Genomic DNA, 20,984 nt, shown 5'->3' with positions numbered 1-20,984 from the left:
GTCTAATTAATATGCACATTGCATTTATCCCTGCGGAAAGCACATGGGCAGATTATGCAAAAGCCAGTGTTTACATACCTGATAGCCATTGCATAATGTTATCATATTTGCTTCGACAGAGCTCCAAAGACAAACACTAATTGTCTCTACAGTTTTGAGGCAAGTCACACAGTCTCGCTCACACGCCACGTGCCGCGTCTGAGGCTGGGCGCAGCTCAACAAGTGACGCTGAGGCAGAGGAGTGTGGACGGAAGACGACAACGTGAGACCTGTGTGTGCTGCTGGTGTGCGGTCTGTCAGAGCAACAGTTAAAACATGCCCTACGCTCCATGGAAAGGTATGCCGGCTGTGAAAAGGCATGTTTTCAGAGTTCATAAAGAAGTCATGTGACCGTGCAAGGAAGGATACTGGACTGGCCGCAAAAGCCGTGGATTATATACATGAGCCAGTCGTGATGCACGACGTCCTTGACTCGCTCCAGGAGCTTGCCGTTCCACACGTACTTGTAGTACGGCTCGTTCTGAAGGCCGTAAACCACTGTGGCGGAAAGAAATAGGGACACATTAAACCTCTGGGTCAGTACGCAAAACTTCAGTTCAAATTATCAGCAAAGAGAGAGATAAAGAAAAACGCTGAGGTGAGACGACGCAGACCATTTTACCCACTGAGACACAAACTTTATATCAGTTCCTGGTACCTGTTCCTGCTCTTTCAGACTGTCCATACTACTTTGCTGAAGTTATCTAATGCTGTAGTTAACCTGCCGCAGGATTCTGCAACCTTTGCAATCAAAAGAGCCATTTTGACCTCTCTGACCCAAACTAATTGGCCCAGAGCTGCAAAAAAAAAAAGCTGAGAGTTTTCTTTCTTTGAATGAATTCATGGTTAGCTCATTGAGAGGTGGGTTAGAGACTGCAAACCTGTAGTGAAGGGTGTGCTACAGGGAAAATGTAACACATTTCCATTGAAAAATCATCTGCAATCCAACAAAATACTTCTTTACTTGTAATTCATCGAAAGCTTCAGAAAGTTGTAAAAAGCTTTTTATCTCAAAAATTATTAATAATAATACAGAAAAGCAACAAGTCTTTCTGTCCAACTCACTAACAAGACATGGCTGCTTCCTCAAATTGGCAGAAACATGTTGCTGTTTGACAGACAAAAAAACCCCCAGTATCTCATATAAACTTTGTTCACTGTAAAGCAATATTATATGAAACTCAACTAGGAGTTTATCGGCCTTCTTCCCTGAGTCTGTTCCCTCATATTCAGCTTCTGCTCGGTCTTTCAGCTTCTCATCCATGTAATCACAGTCCCCTTTTTTCCTTGAAATATTTCTGCTCCTTCCACCTCTACTGCGCTTGCATTTTATCTCACGGTCACCGCAGCCCGGGTCCCATCCGCTTTCTCCTGCCACAAACCTTTTTCTCTGTTAAGGACCCTCCAGAACCAACACAATGGGCAGAGGCTTCCGCTCACCTTGCGTGGGCAAACCCTCATCCTCGAAGATGTCGAAGCTGTCCTGCTTGCTGTGTGTGTGCACCTCCTCCTCAGCAGAGGCGGCTGCCGACGACCACAGCTCGAAGGGCCGCTGCAGCAGAGTCAGGTTGTACTGCAGCGAGTGGCTCAGGTCGTAGCTGTAGCTGCAGGGCAGGAAACAAAGACAAGGTGACCCGCTGCGCTGACTCATGTCCGATTCGACTTTTCATTGCCTTATATAATCTCTTAATGATATTAATAGTTTATAAGAACCTCTGTAATTCACGGGAGCAGAGATTGAGAACATCTGTATTTTCTTACCTGAAGTAAAAGTTGCTGGAAAGGTCGACGTTCTGAAAGATCCGCACATATCTGGAAGACAAAACTCAAACACATTAACATTCAGAGAGTAGCAAATACCCATCTTTGCCTTTTATTCAAAAGATGTAAAAAAATCTGTAGTGTAAAGGAAGTGGGGAAAAAAAAACCCATTGGAAATCATTTTGTGTGGCTTGATAAACCTAAATGACACTTTCACGCATTTGGTCAGGAAAGGGCGTCTGAAGTGCGACGGTACCTCGCTTCGTCGGGGTGTGTCACTCTGACCGAGTCATTCGGGATGTAGATCATCGTGGTGTCTTCGATTTTGTAGATGGAGTGGCCGCCGATGTCGGCCATCTTCCTGCGCTTGGTGATCAGCACGATGTAGTAACCTTCCAGGAACCGAACGAACCCTGGTCAGACAAGGACGGGCCGAATGTCACGCCTCTCAACGGAACAAATGCAATGTTTCTTCAAGGAACACATCCTTTCTTACAGCGACGCTGACATAACGGGATTAGTTAATCTGATGCGGTTAAGGTTCAAGGACGGGGGAAAAAAAAAGCGAATAAGTTGGTTTTGTAGGTCAATCTTTGTGTCGCTGACAAATTAGCGATGGCTTGAGAGCGAACAAGTGAATAACTATTTATGGGGGTGGATCGTGACTGTCTGTGGGTCATATTTCATAATTTCGCCGATGTAAGCCGTTCTATTTACTCTTACATAATTAAAATCTGACCTAGAAAACCTTGTTTAATGCGATCAATGACTTCCATTCGAAGGTCGATACATAATGCTCATAAAGGCTTGTCCATGCACAGCGATCATGTATTGACAAAGAAAGCGTCATGTCTCACATCGCGGGGCATTTTGTTCCTGCTCCATACGACTTCCGTTAAATGCTAACCTACTTTCCTTACATTTATTTTTGCATTTTACATTGCACTCACCTAACAGGCACCATTTGGTGGAAGGCCAGTGAGCGTGTCTTCTGCAGCACGATCGATAGAAACCCAGACGCTGGGTCGTTATTAACTTATTTGAAATAAATGATCGAACAATTAACTTTCAATTAACTTCATTTTCTGGGCGATGCTGGGGCGCATGAGCCAGCGACCCCTCCAAAGGTCGCCGCATCGTTTTCAGGTTGCGGTGACAGACGGCTCCTGTATCAGTCGACGCGTGCGATGCCGGGCGGCGGAGGGGTCAGACTGACAAAAGCAGCAAACCGAGGAGAATAAAAATAATGGCACTCATTCCGTACGGTAATAAGAAAGATAACAGGCAAAAAAAAAAAAAAGGTGCTCAGGGGGGTACGCTGCACCTTCCACCGTCTGAGTTTGTTTCTTGTGAACAAAGAGAGAAAGCGCCTAAATTATTCAAGCAGACGTCATGAAGTCAGGATCCGTCTGTGTCAGCGTGACCGGCCCCATCTGTGGCCTCGTGGAAGATACTGAATTCAATCTTTAAGGCCCACAGGACGAGCATTCTGGAGAAAGAAAATACAAGTTACGCAAAAAAAAAAAAAAAAAAAGGATTTTGTGGATTATTTTCTTCTTGTCAGCAGTACATCTTCTAGCAAGTGTAGAACAGTAGAACAGTAACTGTGGTGATGTCTCAATCTGTGCTGGCCGTCATTCCAAATACATGTGAATCTCAACACAAACTGTTCTGTTCTGGTCCAGTTTAGTGTTGTTGAAAAAGTGTGGAACACTCTCACCACACAGAAAGTAGGCCAGTGTTTTTCTTTTAATTCTCTGTACCGTTTGCACATCTTATTCATTTAATGTCTACATGCGTGTTCTCCAAGCACTCTGGCTGTTGGACATCTTCGAAAAGAGTGCGTGCGTACGCATGGAGAGCATCCTGCCCGTCACGGAGTGTCTGTTTCTGAGAAAGAACGCCATCCTTGAGGTTTTGGATGAGACTATCTTTTCGGACAAACACAACAGAGAAAGACAATGATATCTAGCATGCTCCATCATTTCTCCATGGAAATTTACAATCCAACAGTCTCATATTTCCTCAAACTGCTTATTTCCCTTAAAAAAAAAAATTGTTGAAACGTGTCTAACAATCATCGCATTCCTGCGTTTCACAAATTTTAATGAAAAGTTAATGCAGGAATCCAAAGTCCAGAACGTGTGTGTCACTGTTCTTCTCTCGAGTGCACTTCTGCTCGAGACAAAGACTGAAGGCCGAAAGCTCCTCCGGAGTATAATACCAGAAATAACTGAATTTTTCCGCGGCCGGTGATAAATTGTTGCGATGAGCACGGCGAGGTTACCAGGATGTATGCCCGTCTCTCGCTAGAACAGAGAATGTAGGACATGACTTATGCACCGATCACGCGGGACACACATGAAACTCACTGCTCTTTTATACCAATTGCTCCATACAACAAAAGAACGTCCGACGAGCCAAGCCATGTGATCTGTTACACAAACCTTTCATGTAACAAAGCCTGGCCTTCATACGGAGCAGTCAAAATGGAATATTTTGATTGCACAAAGGGGCAATTAGGTCTGTAGGGCAGCAGACAATAAAACACAGTAGTGGAGGGGCCGAGGGTTTCTTTACTCCAGAATTAATCAAATTTCAATCATTCACTTTACTCTCAGACTTTAAATGACATTTCTTAACCTCCTTCTTCAGCATTCACTGTTGATGCATTATTCTCCAGGTGATAAAGTTACTGTAGCTAGTTGGATCTGGCTGATTATAACCATTAAAGAATGATCGGTCAAAGGTTGGTTGATTAAAGACGATATTTACACTTACCGTTCACCAAAAAAAAATGAGGGGAATGTGATGTTTTTTGCCTCAATGGTGAATTTGTGGAATAAACAGTGAGTGGAACCTTATGGCTGCATGCTCCCGGGCCAGATGAGGCCAGACCAAATTAGGACAACGGATGATCGTCGAGAAGAAGAAGAAGAAGATGAAAAAGAAGAAAAAAGCAGCACACGGACTGTGCTTTTTTTTGTTTTTTAAACTAATGGCTTTGAAGAGGATAAAGTGTTTCCGATCCAAGTTATATATGGAGGGAAGAAAATGTGGACGCGGGTTTAGAGGACAGAGAGGTGCTGTCGGTGTGGAGAGCGGTACATTGAGAGGCGTTCTCAATATATGGACCCTGGGACGCTCGTGAGTGGGGCTGATGAAATATCAGCCTTCTTTCATTCAGAAACATTTTAAAAGCAACAGGTTGAGTCTAACGAAGCGACCGTCGCCTCATCGGGTTGGACTTGGGGGGATTTCAGTGTGGAGTTTAGATGTGGGGGGGATTGTAGCGTGCATCAAAGAAGATCATTTGAAAGACGAATACTGTCTCCAGAAACTACCCACAATCGATGCAAAGACTCAAAACCATCGAAGTGAAAAAAAACTCTTGACGGAAGCATAACAAATAATTGCAATACACTTCATTTCAGCCTTGGAACACAATGTTGTCATAGTTTCTTTCACTAGATGTTAAAAAAAAAAAGAAGAAAAGAAACACAATAAAAGCATTTGAAAGGCCTCTTGTTCCTTCTCAAAGATCCCACTGATTGCCATTATTTCAAATCTAAAGTCTGCACAGTAGGCGTCCACCATTGTGGCACCACTAGGGCTGGTTAATGGGCTATATTTTAGAGGACTGTATTATTCCTCCCAGGTGTTTCTATTGCTTCGTGCATTTCCATTCTCTGCATAGAAAAGGTAAAACCAGGTCAACATTTGCGGCATAAAAGTAAAGCTTTGGGAGATGAGGGGCAAGCTGCCGACGCCGTGCACAGCAGAGGTTGTTGCTAAGCCAGCGGCGAAGAGATGAAGGACGAGACTCACCAACGATGCCGCAGGCCGTCACGGCCCGGGACAAGCCGGAGGAACCCTTCTGGCCGATCTTGGTGCGGTTTCCGAGGTCCAGGCGGCTCAGCAGCTCCCGCACTTCCTGCTGACTGTACACATGCTGTTGGAAAACAAACACGTTCAGAGAAATAAAATCTTCACACCTGTGCTGTTTCTCTGTGCACCAGGAGACAATAGGGTCCAAAATATTCAATGCTGAGAAGTTAAGACGCTGCCAGTGAAAGACAGATTGTTGACTAATAGCTGTAATTACAGTCATTAAGATCTGTGTGATGGCAATACAATAGAAATCTTATATAAACTGCCACTGTTTAATCAATCGCCCCCATTTTACACAAATTGTTTTAGATTGATTGTCAGTAAAGCAGTGCCAAAATGCCACAGGTATGCATACGTTTCTCTTATGAAGATCAAATCAAACTGATAGTGTGAATGGTGCTTCACGAGAAACAAGCCATCTCCTCTAGAAAATGTAACACACAAAAACATTTCAATTGCCATTTAATCTCCTCATTTCCTTCCATTCCAACAGCCTTACTTAACAAAAAAATGACTGGTGACTGACGATTACAGAAATAAATGCTTGATTTTTACAAATTGAGTGAATAATGATGAAAACCCACATGTTGATACAGAAGATATAGGTTTTGCAATCTTCCCCTGAAGAAGTAACCTCATTTTAAATATCACAGCAGAGTGTTCAAGTTTTACTTTTGTGGCCTTTAAAAATGCTCAAGAAGAACCGATTCTTCAGTAAGGTTCCAGCATTAAACCCTATAAGGTTCATATCAATTGCTACAGAAAAGCCAAGCCAAGCCTCCATCCACTACTGATAAAATACTCTAACACACAAATGAAAAAAAATCAAAGTTTTTTAAGGTCAAAGTAATATTGGCAGGATTGCGAGCGTGGGGTAATGGATATTTAGTCACTGATGCTTCATAGTAAAACATAATTACCCACTAGATGACAAATCAACAAGCAGCTCATAGATCCTGGTAATGAGAAGTGGAGAAGAAAAGGGGCTGCGCCCAGCACTCCTCATCTAAGTTGTCTTCAGTAATCCAAAGAGGGAAGGCTGATTGATTGTACAATTCCCCTCAGGCATACTGTATTACATAAGCATGTACAGCGAGACTGTACTGAGAGTGGTGGGAACTCTCCACTTACCTTATCGTCAATTATGACCAGGTCCTTGGGTTCTGTGCGGTCAATCTTCAGGACTCGGTGTTTGGTCTGTGCCTGGTTGCTCCCCACCAAAAAATACCTCTGGTAATGAAAAGAAACTCATTAAATCTGGATGAGAATAGCTTGGGGTCTTTATTAAACAAAACTCAGAATACACATGAGACCAGTGACATTGTGGTTCCCTGTTTAGGAGTTGGGTGATTTCTTCGAGATGAAATGCAGTTTAAGCCGAGCATATATAGAAAGTGTTCGGAGAACACTGTGTATCCGAAGCACAGAGAAGACATGCCGTCCTCAAATTTTAATAAGCGCAGATATCAGGAGAATCCGGCTCTCAAAAGTGCAGTGCCATTATTACAGCCTTACTTGAGGTCTACTTCTATCAGGGTGCAACTTTTTTCCTCCCCACACACACAAAGAATGACTTAAACTGAGGCGGAAAAAAAGAAAAAAAATCAGAATTTAGTGCAAAATACATACGATCTAAATATGTATCGCATAATGTGCATATAGTGCACAGTCAATGTGTTTACAGCATATAGTTGACAAAAAAGGATGAACTGTAACGCTGTTTGTGTCACATTCTGTGTGAGTCAATTTCCATTAAGATTATTTTGCTCAGAATAGGTTGAAAAAAAAAAGAGTTTAAAAGAGTTCAATTCACAAAAGACTGTTGATTTGGAACATCGTGTATCAGGACAGTCTGCAGCTATCAGAATCATTTTGTTCTGTTCCACTCTTCCCAGCATTCTATGCAGAGGTCTTTGTCCGCATTAGCCCGGCGGTGTATGGATCCAGTCTTCAATGAAACAAGCGCATAGTTGTTCACAAAACGACACTCGAGAAAAACACTCAGCTCTGACAATTGATTTCAAAGGATTTGTAAGTGTGAAGACAGCCATCAGCAACCCCGGTCTCACCTGTACTGAAACATCAATATGATCTCAGCAGTTTGGAGTTCCCTCTCACTCATTCAGTAAATCAAAGCGAGGAAAATGTTCAATAACCTGAAACTCTTTGCCAAGTGTACACAGTTAAACAAGATGAGTACAAGCTAAACCAATCAAAGAATATGGACACTTTGAAAGGTCCCTGTTGTGACTGCCTAGACAATTACTGACATACACCTTCAACTGGCTTCACAGAAATCATGCAAGGATAGCTCCATTTGTATCTTCTCATAAACTTTTGCTGCCATCTGGTGTTTAGTTATAACAACTCAACTGCTTTTCACACTACAGCTCTATGATGGATGTGTGGAGCTCATGTAGAAATGTATTATTTCTATCTTAGATGAGTCAACAGTTATTTATTCACCAGTGTACCCAGAGCAGTGTAACGTGTGGGGTTCTCTGAAGAGAGGACATGATGATCTGTGGGTGATTTGGGACACCAAATACCAACAAGTGAAAAGTGCAAAATACAATATTCCAAATGGATGTCTATGAGCTTAATTTTAAATTTCTTAACTATTTAAATTCCTATTATAATAGGCGTTTCCTTATGTTTTATTTAATTACTTCCTAATTCTTAATTCTTTTGCTCTCCAACGTCCTGTATGTTTCATTTTAATGTAACTTTGCTTCTTTCTCTTTGTGAAGCACTTGGAATTAATTCCCTTATGTACAATAGGTGTAATACAAATAAATTTGCTTGGCCTTACTCCCTGATCCTCCTCACAATTTCAGTTAAAGTAGAATTCTATTGCAGATATATCACTGCAGTTTAAAATTAATGCATTTCAACAGTTTATCACTAGTGTCTAGGTTTGGCACATGTGACATCTGCCTCCAACAATGCAAACTGTCTCCTGTCAACATTTCAGACACTGTTCTGAATATCAGCAAACCTTTTTGGCTTTACTCAAAATTTGAGCTTATATGTCATGGAATTCCACAATATAAAGCTTCAAAACATGACAGATATTCACAAATCTAATGTTTATTTGATACAAATCCACAAATTTTCCAATGACAATATCTTTCTCGATGATATACCAAAGATACACACGAGACTATAATCTATATAGCTCGAAGTTATCCAAATGAGAGGCAGAAGCTTTTCAGAGAAAGCTCACTTAAGTCACCCTGCATTTTAAGTTTATGATGAGCATCTGTCATAAAACACAAATAACGATGATCAGACTTACAGCTCTGGTTTCATAGAGAACCATCCTCTGGATGCCACTGATGACAGCTGCACACTGAGGCATCTTCAATCCTTTATTTTCCGATCTCCAAAATCAAGAAGAAAAGAACTGCGAAGCAGATGTGATCAATAGTTTGTAGGTTGACTTAAACTAAATGCTGGAAGATGCTAGCATCGTAGCTAGCTCATAATACTCACAGTTGAATTACGTAACGATCGGCATCATCGACAAACCATCTCCAGGGACATGCGTCTCCTTTAGCAGACAGCCGGACACCCTGAAACACTGTGAACAGCTCATCTAGTTGATAATTTCCATGTTTGTACTGAAAATGTTAGAGTTAGCATCCACTAGCATGCAGCATGAGTCATGTGACTGTCACGAGCCGGTACGGCGGCCCGAAGAGCCTAAAAAGCTCGAGAAATACGATTGATAAATATTTGTTTCTAATGAAAGCCTCTTTGAGTTCTTGTATCTGTTGACAAAAATAAAATGAAACAATCCAACTTAAATATCACACTGAGAGCTAACGATAACATTAAATCGACTCTTCCCCTCTTACAGTTTGTGAGTTACTGTGGTTGCTATGGTTACGGGCAGCAGAGGATCGCCGCGTAACACCAAATGAAGGAGCGTAAACAACAAATACCTACAAATAAATATTAAAGTCAAGGTAAGTGTTATTACTAACAGAAATGTAATTAGCGTATATGCAATTAACTTTCATATTTGTTATCAGAAACGCACAAGCAATTAGCACCACAAGCTAATAATCGTGAAAATGTAAATTGCAGTTGCAGCTTCATTATTATTTCTCAACTAGTATGGTACATTAGGCGACGACATGAACACAATTTATCAAGAAAAAGGACGTAAAATAAGTTAAATCTATTGTTCAATGGAAAGCCTGATCAAATGCTGGTGTGTTTCAGGCCTGTGTCAGAATTCCTCCTATGTCAGGAGTTGAGGAAGTTTGTTCCACAGCTGAGCAGCGCTTTAAAAGCTTCTTCACCTGGTTTCTTCTGACTTCTGGAGCATTTAGTACCATAACTTTTAAACCTCTTCCTTAGGACCTTGGGGGTCTGAATGGTTCATTTTCTGTGAGTGAGTGACTGGGATGTATTTAGGCCTATGACCAAAGCTTTATTGACAAGAAGTGAGATTTCGAAGCCAATCCTTTGACACACAGGCAGCCAGTGCTCCACCCTCTTAAATTAATACATTTATAAAAGAATGTCACAAAAATATCAAGTCATAAACTGTATACAAATGTGAAATGTTAATGAACAATTTGTTTTTGTCATCACATTAAAGGTGGAAGTGATCAGTCCAGTGTTAAAAGTAACATTTTTTTCTTTCTTGTTTATGTTCGCAGTGTGTAAAATGGATGGTTTAGTGGACAACCTAATAGAAGATGAAGTTGAGAAGGCAGGCCTTCTTGCTAAACCCACTTGCTTCATCGTCGTGGGAAAACCGGTAAATACACATTCAATCTCCAAAAATGAGTTTATCTTCAAGAAACTACAGAATGTTAACGGTATAATAATGGTAACGTGCACAACACATGAAGCTGATATGCTGTGGAAACATGTTTCAAGAGTATCATGCTGCATTAGAAATCTAAAATCAAATGATTGAAGTTATATGCATTAACAGTTGTTGCCTTCAGGTTGTGTTCTGTGTAACAGGCTCGATAGAGGCATGAGGAAGAGCTCTGTCGTTAAAACCCAACAAACTCTGTGATTCCATTCTTTCTTGTCATTATTCCAACAGGGTGTTGGTAAATCCACACTGGCCAAAAAAATTGCAGAGTCCTGGAAGTGCATCCTGATTGATGGTAAAATTTTTGTTTTCTCTGGTTTTTGTGTGATTGTGTTAAAACCAGTGCCAATAATCCAACCAATAATCTGGCTTCACTATCTTTCAGATACTGACTTGTTAAACTCACACATAAACAACAAAACTAAAGAGGGCCAAGAGGTGAGCTGCCTTTAATCATTTCTCATTTCTATTACGTTTTCCATTGCAATTGTCATCTCAAAAATGTATTGTGTGCCATTTTTAGCTCTTGCAAATGTTATCGGAGGGGAGGAGTATACCAGATGATCTGGTGTTGAAGCTCATCCATGCCAAGCTGAACTCACCAGATTTAGAGCACTATGGTACGTTCAATTATCAGCCTGTGTGTGGTTCATGCCTGTCAGTAAATGTCTTATTCACTATATGAAGGTGTGACATGTGAGTTAGTGATAAAGAATTCATGTTGTAATCACGAATTTGTTGAAGTTTATCTGTTGTGTTACAGGCTATGTGCTGAGCTGTCTGCCATTCATGTCAGAAGGTTGTCTGAAGATTCCTGAGCAGATTGAACAGATCAAAAACCTCAAGCTCGCCCCTGATGTCATCATTAATATTAAGGTTTTCATCATTTTTTTGTGTATTTGTTTAGCGAAATGTTACATTCGCAGTTATTTGCATACATTCATTCATTCATTCATTCATTTGTTATTTCTGTTAATTTAATGACTTTACAACTCTTTATATGGCTGGGGTTTTTCAGCCTCTCATTTTTTTCATTCAAACATAATGTTTCCCATCCTGCATCAGTGTGCTGATGAGGACCTGGTCCAGAGGCTGTCAGGACTGAAGCAGCATCCAGAGACAGGACAGTTATTTACCAGGGATCAGTGGGCGTATGAAGACGTGTACAACAAGAAGGAGGAAGACGGGGATCAGAATTCAGAGGTCAACGAGGAGCAGGTATGACAAGAACGTTACAAAGCAAAGATTGTCTACTTTATGATTTACATGCTTGCTCTGCTTGAAGGCGGAGGCAAACGGACTTCCGAGGGACATTATTGACCAGATGGTGTGGATTCCTGAAAACTCTGCCACAAACGCATGTCTTCGTATAAATACGTACAGAGACACCATGCTGAGACCTCTGCAGGTCAGTCACCCATCTCTTCTAAATGGCTCATGCAGACCTGTGCATTACGAGGCTCTCTAAACTAAATACAAAGCCAGCTATTGGTAAAGACTGCATGCTCTAAATGATCATATTGCTTTTTTTGCTTCAGAAACAGACTCGTCATACATTTCACACAGTCTGAATGGCGTCTTGAAAGTCATTCATAGTATTTATACAATAGAACACATGCTGTCATTAAACACAACCTCACCACCCTCTAGTAAATGAAAATAAACTTTCTGAATGACACAACAAAAAGGTAAAACGAGTCCATTAAGTTGTAATAATTTGATGCAATTTCAGGAATACATGGCAGACCACAACCCCCTCTATCTACTGGAGCTGGATGGAAACAACACTGCAGAAGAGCTAGTCTTGGTAAAAACAATTTAAAATGCTGCCAAATTGATTATATCCACAGATGCTTTTTTAGGAATGTGTTCAAGTAAAAAATGTATTTTTAAATATTTCTGACTGTTTTGATATACTCTCAACTGACTGCTTGCTTTGTTTTCAGTCTGTCATTTCCCATCTTGGATCCATGGCTGTAAAACGTGTGTCAGTTCCAATCCCCCTCCACCACCCCGACGATGAAGACTTTCTAGAGGATGGAGACTTGGTTTGGCGATTTTTATATTTTACTCAATCTCCACTTACGGAATTAGCTTCGTTAAACTGCCCACAATTCAAGCAAGCTTCATTTGAACTCTTAAAACACAGTTTTGTTTTGTTTTTTCAAAGTAGTCATTGGACCCTCTCGTAATTCAAATGTTACTGTTTGATCATTTTAATTCATAGTTAAAATCTCTTCACCAGGAGGATGTACTTCGAAATCTGTCCTCCAGGTCAGTGGTGCCTGGATTTAAGTGGAGAAGAAGCCGCTGGGGCCAAACCTGTCCAGTTGCTCTCAAGGAGGGCAAGGTCATTCACGGCAAGGCTGAATTCAGTGTGGGGTGAGTGTTCACGTTCCACAAGATCAAGCTGTTCACTCAACGTTACTAAGTCTCATTTTGTCATGCTTGTATCAATCACCCCACAGATTTCACGACAAACTTTACATTCTTTCGTCTCAAGAGGCATATCAGAAATTCATCATGAACCCCCGACGATACTTACTTCCTCCAATGCCGAGGATCCCCTGCAAGGTTTCCATTGTTGGACCATCTCAGTCAGGGAAGAGCACTGTTTGCAAACTCCTTGCTCAACGCTGCGGTGCAACAGTTCTTGACGTGGAGCAAATGATGCAGCCGGTTCTGCAAGAGAGGCTTGACAAAATCAAAGACGAGACGACTACAGCCGCTATTGACAAAGTCCAGAAGAAGTCAGAGCTCCACAGTGATCAAAATACAGGCAAGTAGAGCTTTGACGATGTCTTAGAATTCTCAGTAATGACACTCTGAGTCACATGTGGCATTGTAAACAATCTAATAAAAAGCAGCAAGAACTGAAGGCCAGCATATGTGATATTTTTATCAGCAGACTTAAAAAAAAAAGCTTGCTGAAAGACAATCTCAAAATAGTGTTTCTCTTTTTACCTTTAGTGAGTGGTATATGTTCCATTCAGAGTATGTGCAAATGGATCTGTTGATTTTGGCTGTTCTCAGTGACAGACGAGCACCCAGAAGTTCAAGCCATGGCCCTCAGTGCCGTGGAAGAAGCTAAACAAGTTAGCTCATCCTCTTTTGACCTTCATGCTGAGATACTGCTGAAACAGGTGCTTGAGGTATGTCTGAGGTCTAACACATCTACAGAATGTTGATCCCACGTGGGAAATTTTTGAAATACAAAGTTATATTATAGCCGGTTGAATTAAGACTAAGGTCGATGGTACAGATTGAAGAGGTGGACTCGGACGTTGACAACAGCAAAGGATGGGTGCTTGACAACTTTCCCAAGAATCTCTCACAGATGGAGGCCTTACAGCGAGCTGGAATAATGCCGGGCGTTGTTTTTTGTCTCAGAGACACTGATGGACATAATGGTAAGCGACACAGAGGAAATGTTTTGCTCTCTAATTGTTGGCACTTTTGCATTCGAATTCTACATTTTGGCTTCTTCATTGCACATTGTTTGTTGTATGTATAATGCTTTCATTGATGCTCTTTTTAAGCAGTTTTGAGAAGGATCTATGAGACAAATAAGGGAAACATTAACAAGGCAGTTGAGAGGAGATTACAGGATGAACAGTCTCATAATGAGAAACAATTCTTGTAAGTGTTCATGCAGTGGCATTGTAAGATCTTGTAATTCTGTATATGAAGCTGTTTTCTTTTTTGGCAGTTTTGTGCTTAATTTATTTTCATTGCAGATCCCTAAATAAGCAGTCAGAGGAACATTCAAATCTGCAGACTGTTGACGAGAACGCTGATGGTAATACGGTTAGACTAAAGTAGCCTCCCTTTTCACACTTTATTAATACTCTGATTCTATTCTTCTTATTTGCTGAAGATCCTGAGAATTCTGATGGCAACATTACAGTTCATCCTGACAAAATTAAACAAGAAGGTGAATTTTCATAACATATACTTTGTACCAAACAACAACAAAAAAAAAAACCTTAAAGTTTAAAATTTAAAAGTTATTATGGCACTATTTCACCGATCTGAACCAATGAAGACGAAATTGGTCTGTATGTGGTCCCTAAACTAATATGTGTTTGACACCCCTGCATTGAAGTATTAAAACAGCTTATAACGGAAATTATTTCAAAGTCTGAAACTTTTGCTCTTTCTTCACTCCTTTGTCCGGCTACAGCTGTGGTAGTGCAGGATCAGAGGCAGCTGGGTTATCCAGAAGGGCCAGAGATGGATGAGTACAAGCTGCAGCTGCAACAGTTTGCAGCAGAGTGGGCGGAAATGGAGGAGGCTCTGAAAGTGCCCTACTGTGTCCTGGAGATTGGCAGCAAAAGCCCCGATGATCTGGTGAAAGAGATACTTCAGGAGCTGGAGAGTAAGTGTGAAGCCCTTCAGTGAAGTCTTATATTACTTATAACTTATATTTCTTGCATATCTATTTTTTTTTTTTTTTGTAAATACAATCTCCAAAATATACTGAAAGGGCAACTTGTACCTTTTACTTACCTAGCATTGCTTTAATAAAGAAACTGTCCATGACACTTTGGCTTGTGTGCGTCATTTTCAGAACCCTTCCAGTATTTGGCTCGGGAGGTTTCTGCAGCTGATCTGGAAGAGGAGGAAGACATGGAGGCTTCAGCAGAGTTTGAGACAGAAGAAGAAGTCAGCAGTGACAGTTATGCAGCGGAGGAGGATGAGGTCTTTCTAGGTTTTGTTTTTTTACAAATTTATTATGCGATTCGCAATGAGAATAAAGGTGCATACTTTACTGCTTTGTTGCCAAATATTCAGATTTTAAAATCTCTTTTTCCTCTCTGAATGCAGGAGGACCCAGCAGCGAAACGATTGCTGGGCGACACCCATCATTTCTGCCCAGTTGCTTTAAAAAGTCACAGCGTCCTGTGGCCCTGCACAGACGACATTGCAGCCAAGTATCGTGAGAGGATCTACTACTTCTCCAGCCAAGAAGCCAGAGACTCTTTCCTTCGAAACCCCACACACTTTGTGGCGCAGACTGGGCCTCTGAAGGTATAAGCTGACGATAGAAGAGAAAGTCATACAGTAGTTGAGTAAATGAGGCAAAAAAAAATCCCTTTCTGTCTTCTGTCCAAGCCTCCTGCCCTGCGGATCTTTTTGCTCGGCGTCAGAGGATCGGGAAAGACAACCCAAGGTGAGCAGCTTGCACGCCAGCTTGGACTCTTCCACATTCAGTTCAGGGAGCAACTCCAAATGCTGATTATGGCCAAGACAAAGAAGCGTGTGCCTCATGCGGACGAGCTGGTGTCATTAGAGGACAGTTCTGATGACCTGGAGGCACAAATCAGTGAAGCTCGAGGGGAGGACGAGAAGGAGGCGGAGGACGCTTCTGCCAATGACACAGAGGTAAGATTCAATCAGATTCAATTGTGAATGATTTCCAATGCCATTTTGATTTGGTTAGTTATTGATGCAAACTTTTTTGTTGGTGAATAATTCTATTTTTTTTAACACTGTGACTATATCAGGAGGACGTATTGACTGATGAGGAAATGTCAGTCAAAGCTTATCTGTCTGGTGAAGAGCCGCTGGATCCACAGGTGCTGGATGTGGTGATCGCACCTTTCTGGAAGCAGGAACCATACAGGTGGTTACACACACAAACACCAATATGCGGATTATAATAGATTTAGTGGATTTCTCTCATTTTTTTTCCTTCTTAAAATATTCCACCATTGTTTTTGTTGTAGATCCACAGGGTTCATTTTGGAGGGCTTCCCTCACGATGCTGCTCAGGTGCAGTACATGTTAGAGCGGCAGCTTTTCCCTGATGCTGTGGTAGTCATGGAGGTGGACGTCAGCGACGTTCAGCAGCGTCTGCTGCCAAAGTACCTGGAACACTGGCACGAGCGCCGCAACCTCCGTGAAGCCAAGATCAGCCTCCTTCGTGATCTGCGGAAGAAAAAACGGGTGAGAAAATGACAATTTGCTCATAATGAGATGACATGAGAGTCATATCTATGATAAAGAATACTCTTTATCATATATCTTTCACTGTCATAGTGATCTGTTTTCACACAGGATGAAAGTATCTCCAGGAGAAGAGCTGAACTTTTGGCAGAACGAGGCCCGAAGGAGGAAAAAACCAAAGCAAGTAAACTCATGGCTCTGTCTTTCCCTCTGCAGCAGTGATTAACATTTTGATTCTGTTCCATTATCGCTAACCGAACAGATGAGGGATGAAGAGGATGAGTCTGACGGAGCAGAAGAGGAAGAGCCTTGGGACAGCACAGAAGATGAGATCGAGGCTCTACTGGAGGAGGAGTTTCCTCTGGAGGAGGATGATGATGACTTGGAGAATGGAGAAACAGAGGACGCTGCTACTGAGAGGCTAGAGATGGAAATAGAAGAGCGATTTGAGACGGACACCAACAACCAAGTTGCTATAACGGTACATAGAAAAAAAAATTAAAAAGGTGGCAGAAAAAAGCTTTGCAGTACAAACCTCCACGATCATCAATTGCTTTACTTTTTTTTTCTTTTTTCAGGAACTCCTGACTCAACAAAATATACCCATACTGACAATCGAAGCATCTTGCAAGCTCCAGATCTCTCAGCAACGTCTGCTCAAGAAAATCCAGCCGCTGTTGACCAACAGGGAGTCGCTCTTCCAAAAATGCCAGCCCGTCTCACCCAGCCTGGCACACAAGCTCCTGCTGTCGTCCTACAAGTTCCACAGCGCCTTCGGCTGCTTTGACCCTGTCAAGGTACGTTTCTTTTATGAAAGGAAAAACATTCATTTTAAAAAAAACAAAAAGAGCCCTGTAGCAACATGGTCATGCTTCCCCTCGGGGGTGTCAGAGATTTCTGTCTGTGCACATTCCCACACACAGCAATACAGAGAGCGAGGCCTGATCCAGCCGCTGCTGTGGCCCCTCAGTGCCACGCATCCCCTGATCTTCGATCAGTGCATCTACTTCTTCGCATCGAAGGAGAACCGCAGCACATTTATGCAGAACCCTTTGAAGTACCTTCGACAACACAAGCCCACCACATCTCTGCCCATTAAAATATCAGTCATCGGACCTCCCAAATCAGGGAAAACCACAGGTAAGACACCTTCAAATTGGTTTTACCCATTCATCGTTTATTTAGCTCGACTCTCTGTTTTACCTTCAGTGGCACAGACGTTCGCTCAGAAATATGGACTGGCTCGCTTGTCCATCGGTGGGGTTATGCGCATGGTGCTCACCTCTCAGGGACACACCGACCTGGCTGCACAGCTGAAAACACACCTCACAAAGGGCCATGCTGTGCCTGACGAGCTGGCCGTGAAGTGCCTGGAGGTGGTGCTCATGAGTTCCATCTGCAGCTCTCGAGGGTAAGATGAAAGTTTCTTTTCATGTTCAGTTGCTTAGATTGAAGCGTTCTGTTGTTTCAAGATGAGAGTAAATATAGTTGAATATGTATGAGTACATAAAAGACAACATTTGCTTTTGCATTCTAGGTTTGTGCTGGACGGCTTTCCAGTAACCCTGAGGCAGGCTGAACTGATGGAGTCTCTGAGCATCATCCCCATGCTGGTGGTGGAGCTGGAGCTGAACACAGTGGAGATAGCAAGACGGGGCCATGCAGACAAGATGAAGCCCAACAAGTAAGGGAACAAACAAAAACAGCCACTGTCTTTACAGGAATGGTGATCAAATAGCAAAATGTGTCTCCTCTCACTGAAGGCCACACCCGATGCTTGACAGTCCTGAGATACTTCACATGTGTAATTCCATCTACAAGAAGGAGGTGGTGCGAGTCCGGCATCACTTCCAGCAGCAGCACCAGAACCATGTCCTCCTGGATGGCTTGAAGAGCAAGTGGTGGATCTGGGACAGCATTGTGAAGGATGTCAGCATCAGCATGGAATATATCCACGCTTACCTGGAAAGGACTCAAAGTGGTGAGTCCAGACACGACCTCAGATCTGCATTGCACCTTCTCGCTTGAATTTATGTCTAAAAAAAAAAAGTCTGATTGAACAGGGCAAGCAGCCTGCATCCACAGGCTGTGCATCACACCAAGAGAGTTTGAGTGTGGGCTGGGAGAGTTTGGCCAGTACTGCCCTGTCTGCCTGGCGCTGCATCAACACCTGCTGGACTGCTCAGAAACTGCAGCTTTGACTCATGCAGCTGTGTTCAAGGGATACTATTACAAGATGTGTGGTCAAAGCCATTTGGAGGTCAGTGTCCAAGAGGCAAAGTATCCTGCAGGAAAATGTGTGGAACTTCCAGAATACAAAGCCGTAAAGAAAGACTTTAATATATGCTTTCTTTTGTTGCTCTCTGAACCGCAGAGGTTCTTGTCTAGCCCTGATCAATATGTGGCACCCGGCTGCCCTCGCTCCCTCCCACAAGCCCCCCTGCTGCCCAGCAGGCTGACTGAGATCCAGGTGAAGAACAGGTTCCCACAGCAAGCTGAGCTGAAAGGCTTCTGTCCTGTTACCTACCTGGATGGAAAACAGAGGTACAGCTTCCTTTGAAAAGGTGTTTAAAAGAGCAGAAAGGTCTTTCTCTTCTGCTGCAGCTCCACAGAGGAGTTGATCATGACACAGAACAAAACAAAAAAAGGAAGAACTCAGTTCAAGGATTTATTCCGAGATAATGTGTACCTAAACTATCTTCTTCTACTATTTCAAAGTGAGAACAACTTATTCTGTTTGTTTAGACAAGTGAGACAGACTCAGCAAGAAGCACCTCGGGTATTTGAGGCCACCGTCAGAGAAAAGTAGCACACGAGTCGCAGTCATGTGGCTGAAAGCAGGAGAAAATTAGGAAAAGCAGATTGAAAGCGATCGCTCCCTGTCCACGGCCTCATTCTGGAGACATATTTAACTTTCTCGCGAGTTGAATTTTCAATTAAAACGCCACTCTTCACATCATACTTAGAGTGAATTTCAGTGCTTGTGTTTTTTGTTTGTTTTTTTTGCGCACAGTAAAGTTATTGAATACTTGCACATTTACCAATTTTTGACAAAGCATCTGTACCTAATATTGTTCAAGATTTTCATTCCTCAGTGGAAACAGTTGTACTTTTTAATGGGAAACATTTGGTTCTGCAACTTTTAAAGTATTTACAGAAGACTGCAGAGCTGTTGTAATTAAAAACAACAATCACAATCACAACTTGCTGTTAGATCAAGCACGTCAATTTTCCCCAGAACTTGGTGAATTTGTCTATTGCCTGCAACTCATTGTTCCCTCAGGTATGAGGCTCTGGTTCGCGGGAGGATGGAATACGCTGTCGATTACAGAGAACGAATCTTCTTTTGTGAGACGAAGCAGAAACAGGACAAGTTCATGAGGTGCAAACTGATCTCTTTGTGTGCTTCCAAATGTATTCTGATCTATTCTCATGAAGATTATTCTCATTACTTTTCACTCATAACGACAGTTTTAATCCATCCACTTGAACTGTATTTGTTATCTTTGAAGGACTCCTGAAGCCTACTGGGACCAGAAGCTGCCCAGTAAGGTCCCCCCTCTGGACGAGCCTGTTCCCATCACAGCTCTGCCTCTACAGGGTTACCTTGAACAGGTACAGTCGCACCGATAGTAGCTTTTGGTGAAATGTTGTATCATCCACTACAATTTTATAGACGTCTGAAGTATTTCTCGTGTGATCGAGGATGTGTTGATCTAAATGTGTTTGTAGAGCGTGGCAGTACCACTGATCAAGGCCATGACAGCAGCCGGGTGTCTCAGACCCAAATATCCATTTCTCAGCGTGCAAAGATCAGCTCTCCTTTATGTTGCTCTCTATTTGAAAGGTACGTTTAACTGCAATGAAAATGGTTTAAAACAGTTAATTATTCCTCCACATCTGATGTATATAGACTTAAATCATAGTTACTAAAATGTTAATCATTTTAATGTTTGGCAAATTTACATTAATGACCCCTTAACATTTTATTTTATTTTTTTTTAGCTTTCAACCATAAAAGCACAGACTACACTCGGCAGAAGTACAAAAAGAAAGTGGCTTTGTTGGAGGAGGACTGTGCCCTCATTCCCTACCTGAGCTCAGTGATGAGGGAGAAATTCCGGCCTCCCGGTGAGCTCCCCATCGATTTCCAGTTCAAACTCAACAAGTTCCTGGCTCTGGGGGAACTGCCGGGGGCCAGCGACCTGCTGTAGCCCCGTGTGGCGCCGCTCCCTGGACGCCGGTTGCACACGTACAAGCTCTACCGCGACTGCATGAAAAAGGAAATGATTCTATGCAAAATGAATTATTCATTTAGTGAAACTTTAACCACTATAAACCAAATGTATTCTGATGCTGAGATTAAACTGTTTCTTGTGTTTCTTCCTGTTGTCGTACACCTGAAATTTGAACAGTGATGGCTTCATGGGGTTGAGACACTAACAAAAAGTTCAAATCTCAACTGCCTCCATGTCAATCTCAGGTAAATCAAAAAAGATGATTC

General features: G+C 42.2%; 2 protein-coding genes across 2 annotated transcripts in view; one reads left to right on the top strand and one right to left on the bottom strand.

Moving 5' to 3' along the window:
* Positions 1 to 9,359, bottom strand: part of fig4a (FIG4 phosphoinositide 5-phosphatase a) — a 39,963-nt gene extending 30,604 nt beyond the window's left edge. Inside the window, exons 1-8 of the mRNA XM_030110415.1 lie at positions 9,187 to 9,359; positions 8,990 to 9,097; positions 6,823 to 6,921; positions 5,629 to 5,752; positions 2,057 to 2,213; positions 1,801 to 1,851; positions 1,480 to 1,643; positions 409 to 537 (exon numbers count right to left, since the gene is read on the bottom strand). Coding sequence (XP_029966275.1) covers positions 409 to 537; positions 1,480 to 1,643; positions 1,801 to 1,851; positions 2,057 to 2,213; positions 5,629 to 5,752; positions 6,823 to 6,921; positions 8,990 to 9,052 — 787 coding nt within the window. The 5' untranslated portion in view covers positions 9,053 to 9,097; positions 9,187 to 9,359. The remainder of the gene's footprint in view (positions 1 to 408; positions 538 to 1,479; positions 1,644 to 1,800; positions 1,852 to 2,056; positions 2,214 to 5,628; positions 5,753 to 6,822; positions 6,922 to 8,989; positions 9,098 to 9,186) is intronic.
* Positions 9,360 to 10,372: 1,013 nt separating this feature from the next.
* On the top strand, positions 10,373 to 20,694 carry ak9 (adenylate kinase 9). The gene is made up of 34 exons (XM_030110806.1): positions 10,373 to 10,465; positions 10,763 to 10,826; positions 10,917 to 10,969; positions 11,055 to 11,151; positions 11,295 to 11,407; positions 11,597 to 11,749; positions 11,817 to 11,939; positions 12,264 to 12,338; positions 12,478 to 12,579; positions 12,777 to 12,913; positions 13,000 to 13,310; positions 13,565 to 13,683; positions 13,794 to 13,941; positions 14,074 to 14,170; positions 14,269 to 14,330; positions 14,715 to 14,909; positions 15,102 to 15,242; positions 15,369 to 15,562; positions 15,647 to 15,916; positions 16,042 to 16,157; positions 16,261 to 16,480; positions 16,592 to 16,658; positions 16,729 to 16,961; positions 17,059 to 17,277; positions 17,404 to 17,620; positions 17,690 to 17,891; positions 18,018 to 18,164; positions 18,244 to 18,461; positions 18,544 to 18,740; positions 18,855 to 19,024; positions 19,764 to 19,862; positions 19,993 to 20,095; positions 20,213 to 20,327; positions 20,486 to 20,694. The coding sequence occupies exons 1-34, from the start codon at positions 10,373 to 10,375 to the stop codon at positions 20,692 to 20,694; spliced, it is 5,079 nt and encodes a 1,692-aa protein (XP_029966666.1).
* The last annotated feature ends 290 nt before the right edge of the window (positions 20,695 to 20,984 follow it).

This window comes from Salarias fasciatus, chromosome 15 (assembly GCF_902148845.1).
Source record: "Salarias fasciatus chromosome 15, fSalaFa1.1, whole genome shotgun sequence".
Lineage (NCBI taxonomy): Eukaryota > Metazoa > Chordata > Actinopteri > Blenniiformes > Blenniidae > Salarias > Salarias fasciatus.
The sequence above is the reverse complement of the archived record's forward strand: the minus strand, read 5'-3'. Positions and strand labels throughout refer to the sequence as shown.

Bases quoted from the DNA above. Each gene is read 5' to 3' on its own strand.
- ak9 (XM_030110806.1), top strand. From the start codon at position 10,373: ATGGATGGTTTAGTGGACAACCTAATAGAAGATGAAGTTGAGAAGGCA. The intron at 11,940-12,263 runs GTCAGTCACCCA...ATGCAATTTCAG, and splicing joins CCATGCTGAGACCTCTGCAG to GAATACATGGCAGACCACAA. The intron at 16,659-16,728 runs AAGCAAGTAAAC...CTGTTCCATTAT, and splicing joins CCCGAAGGAGGAAAAAACCA to CGCTAACCGAACAGATGAGG.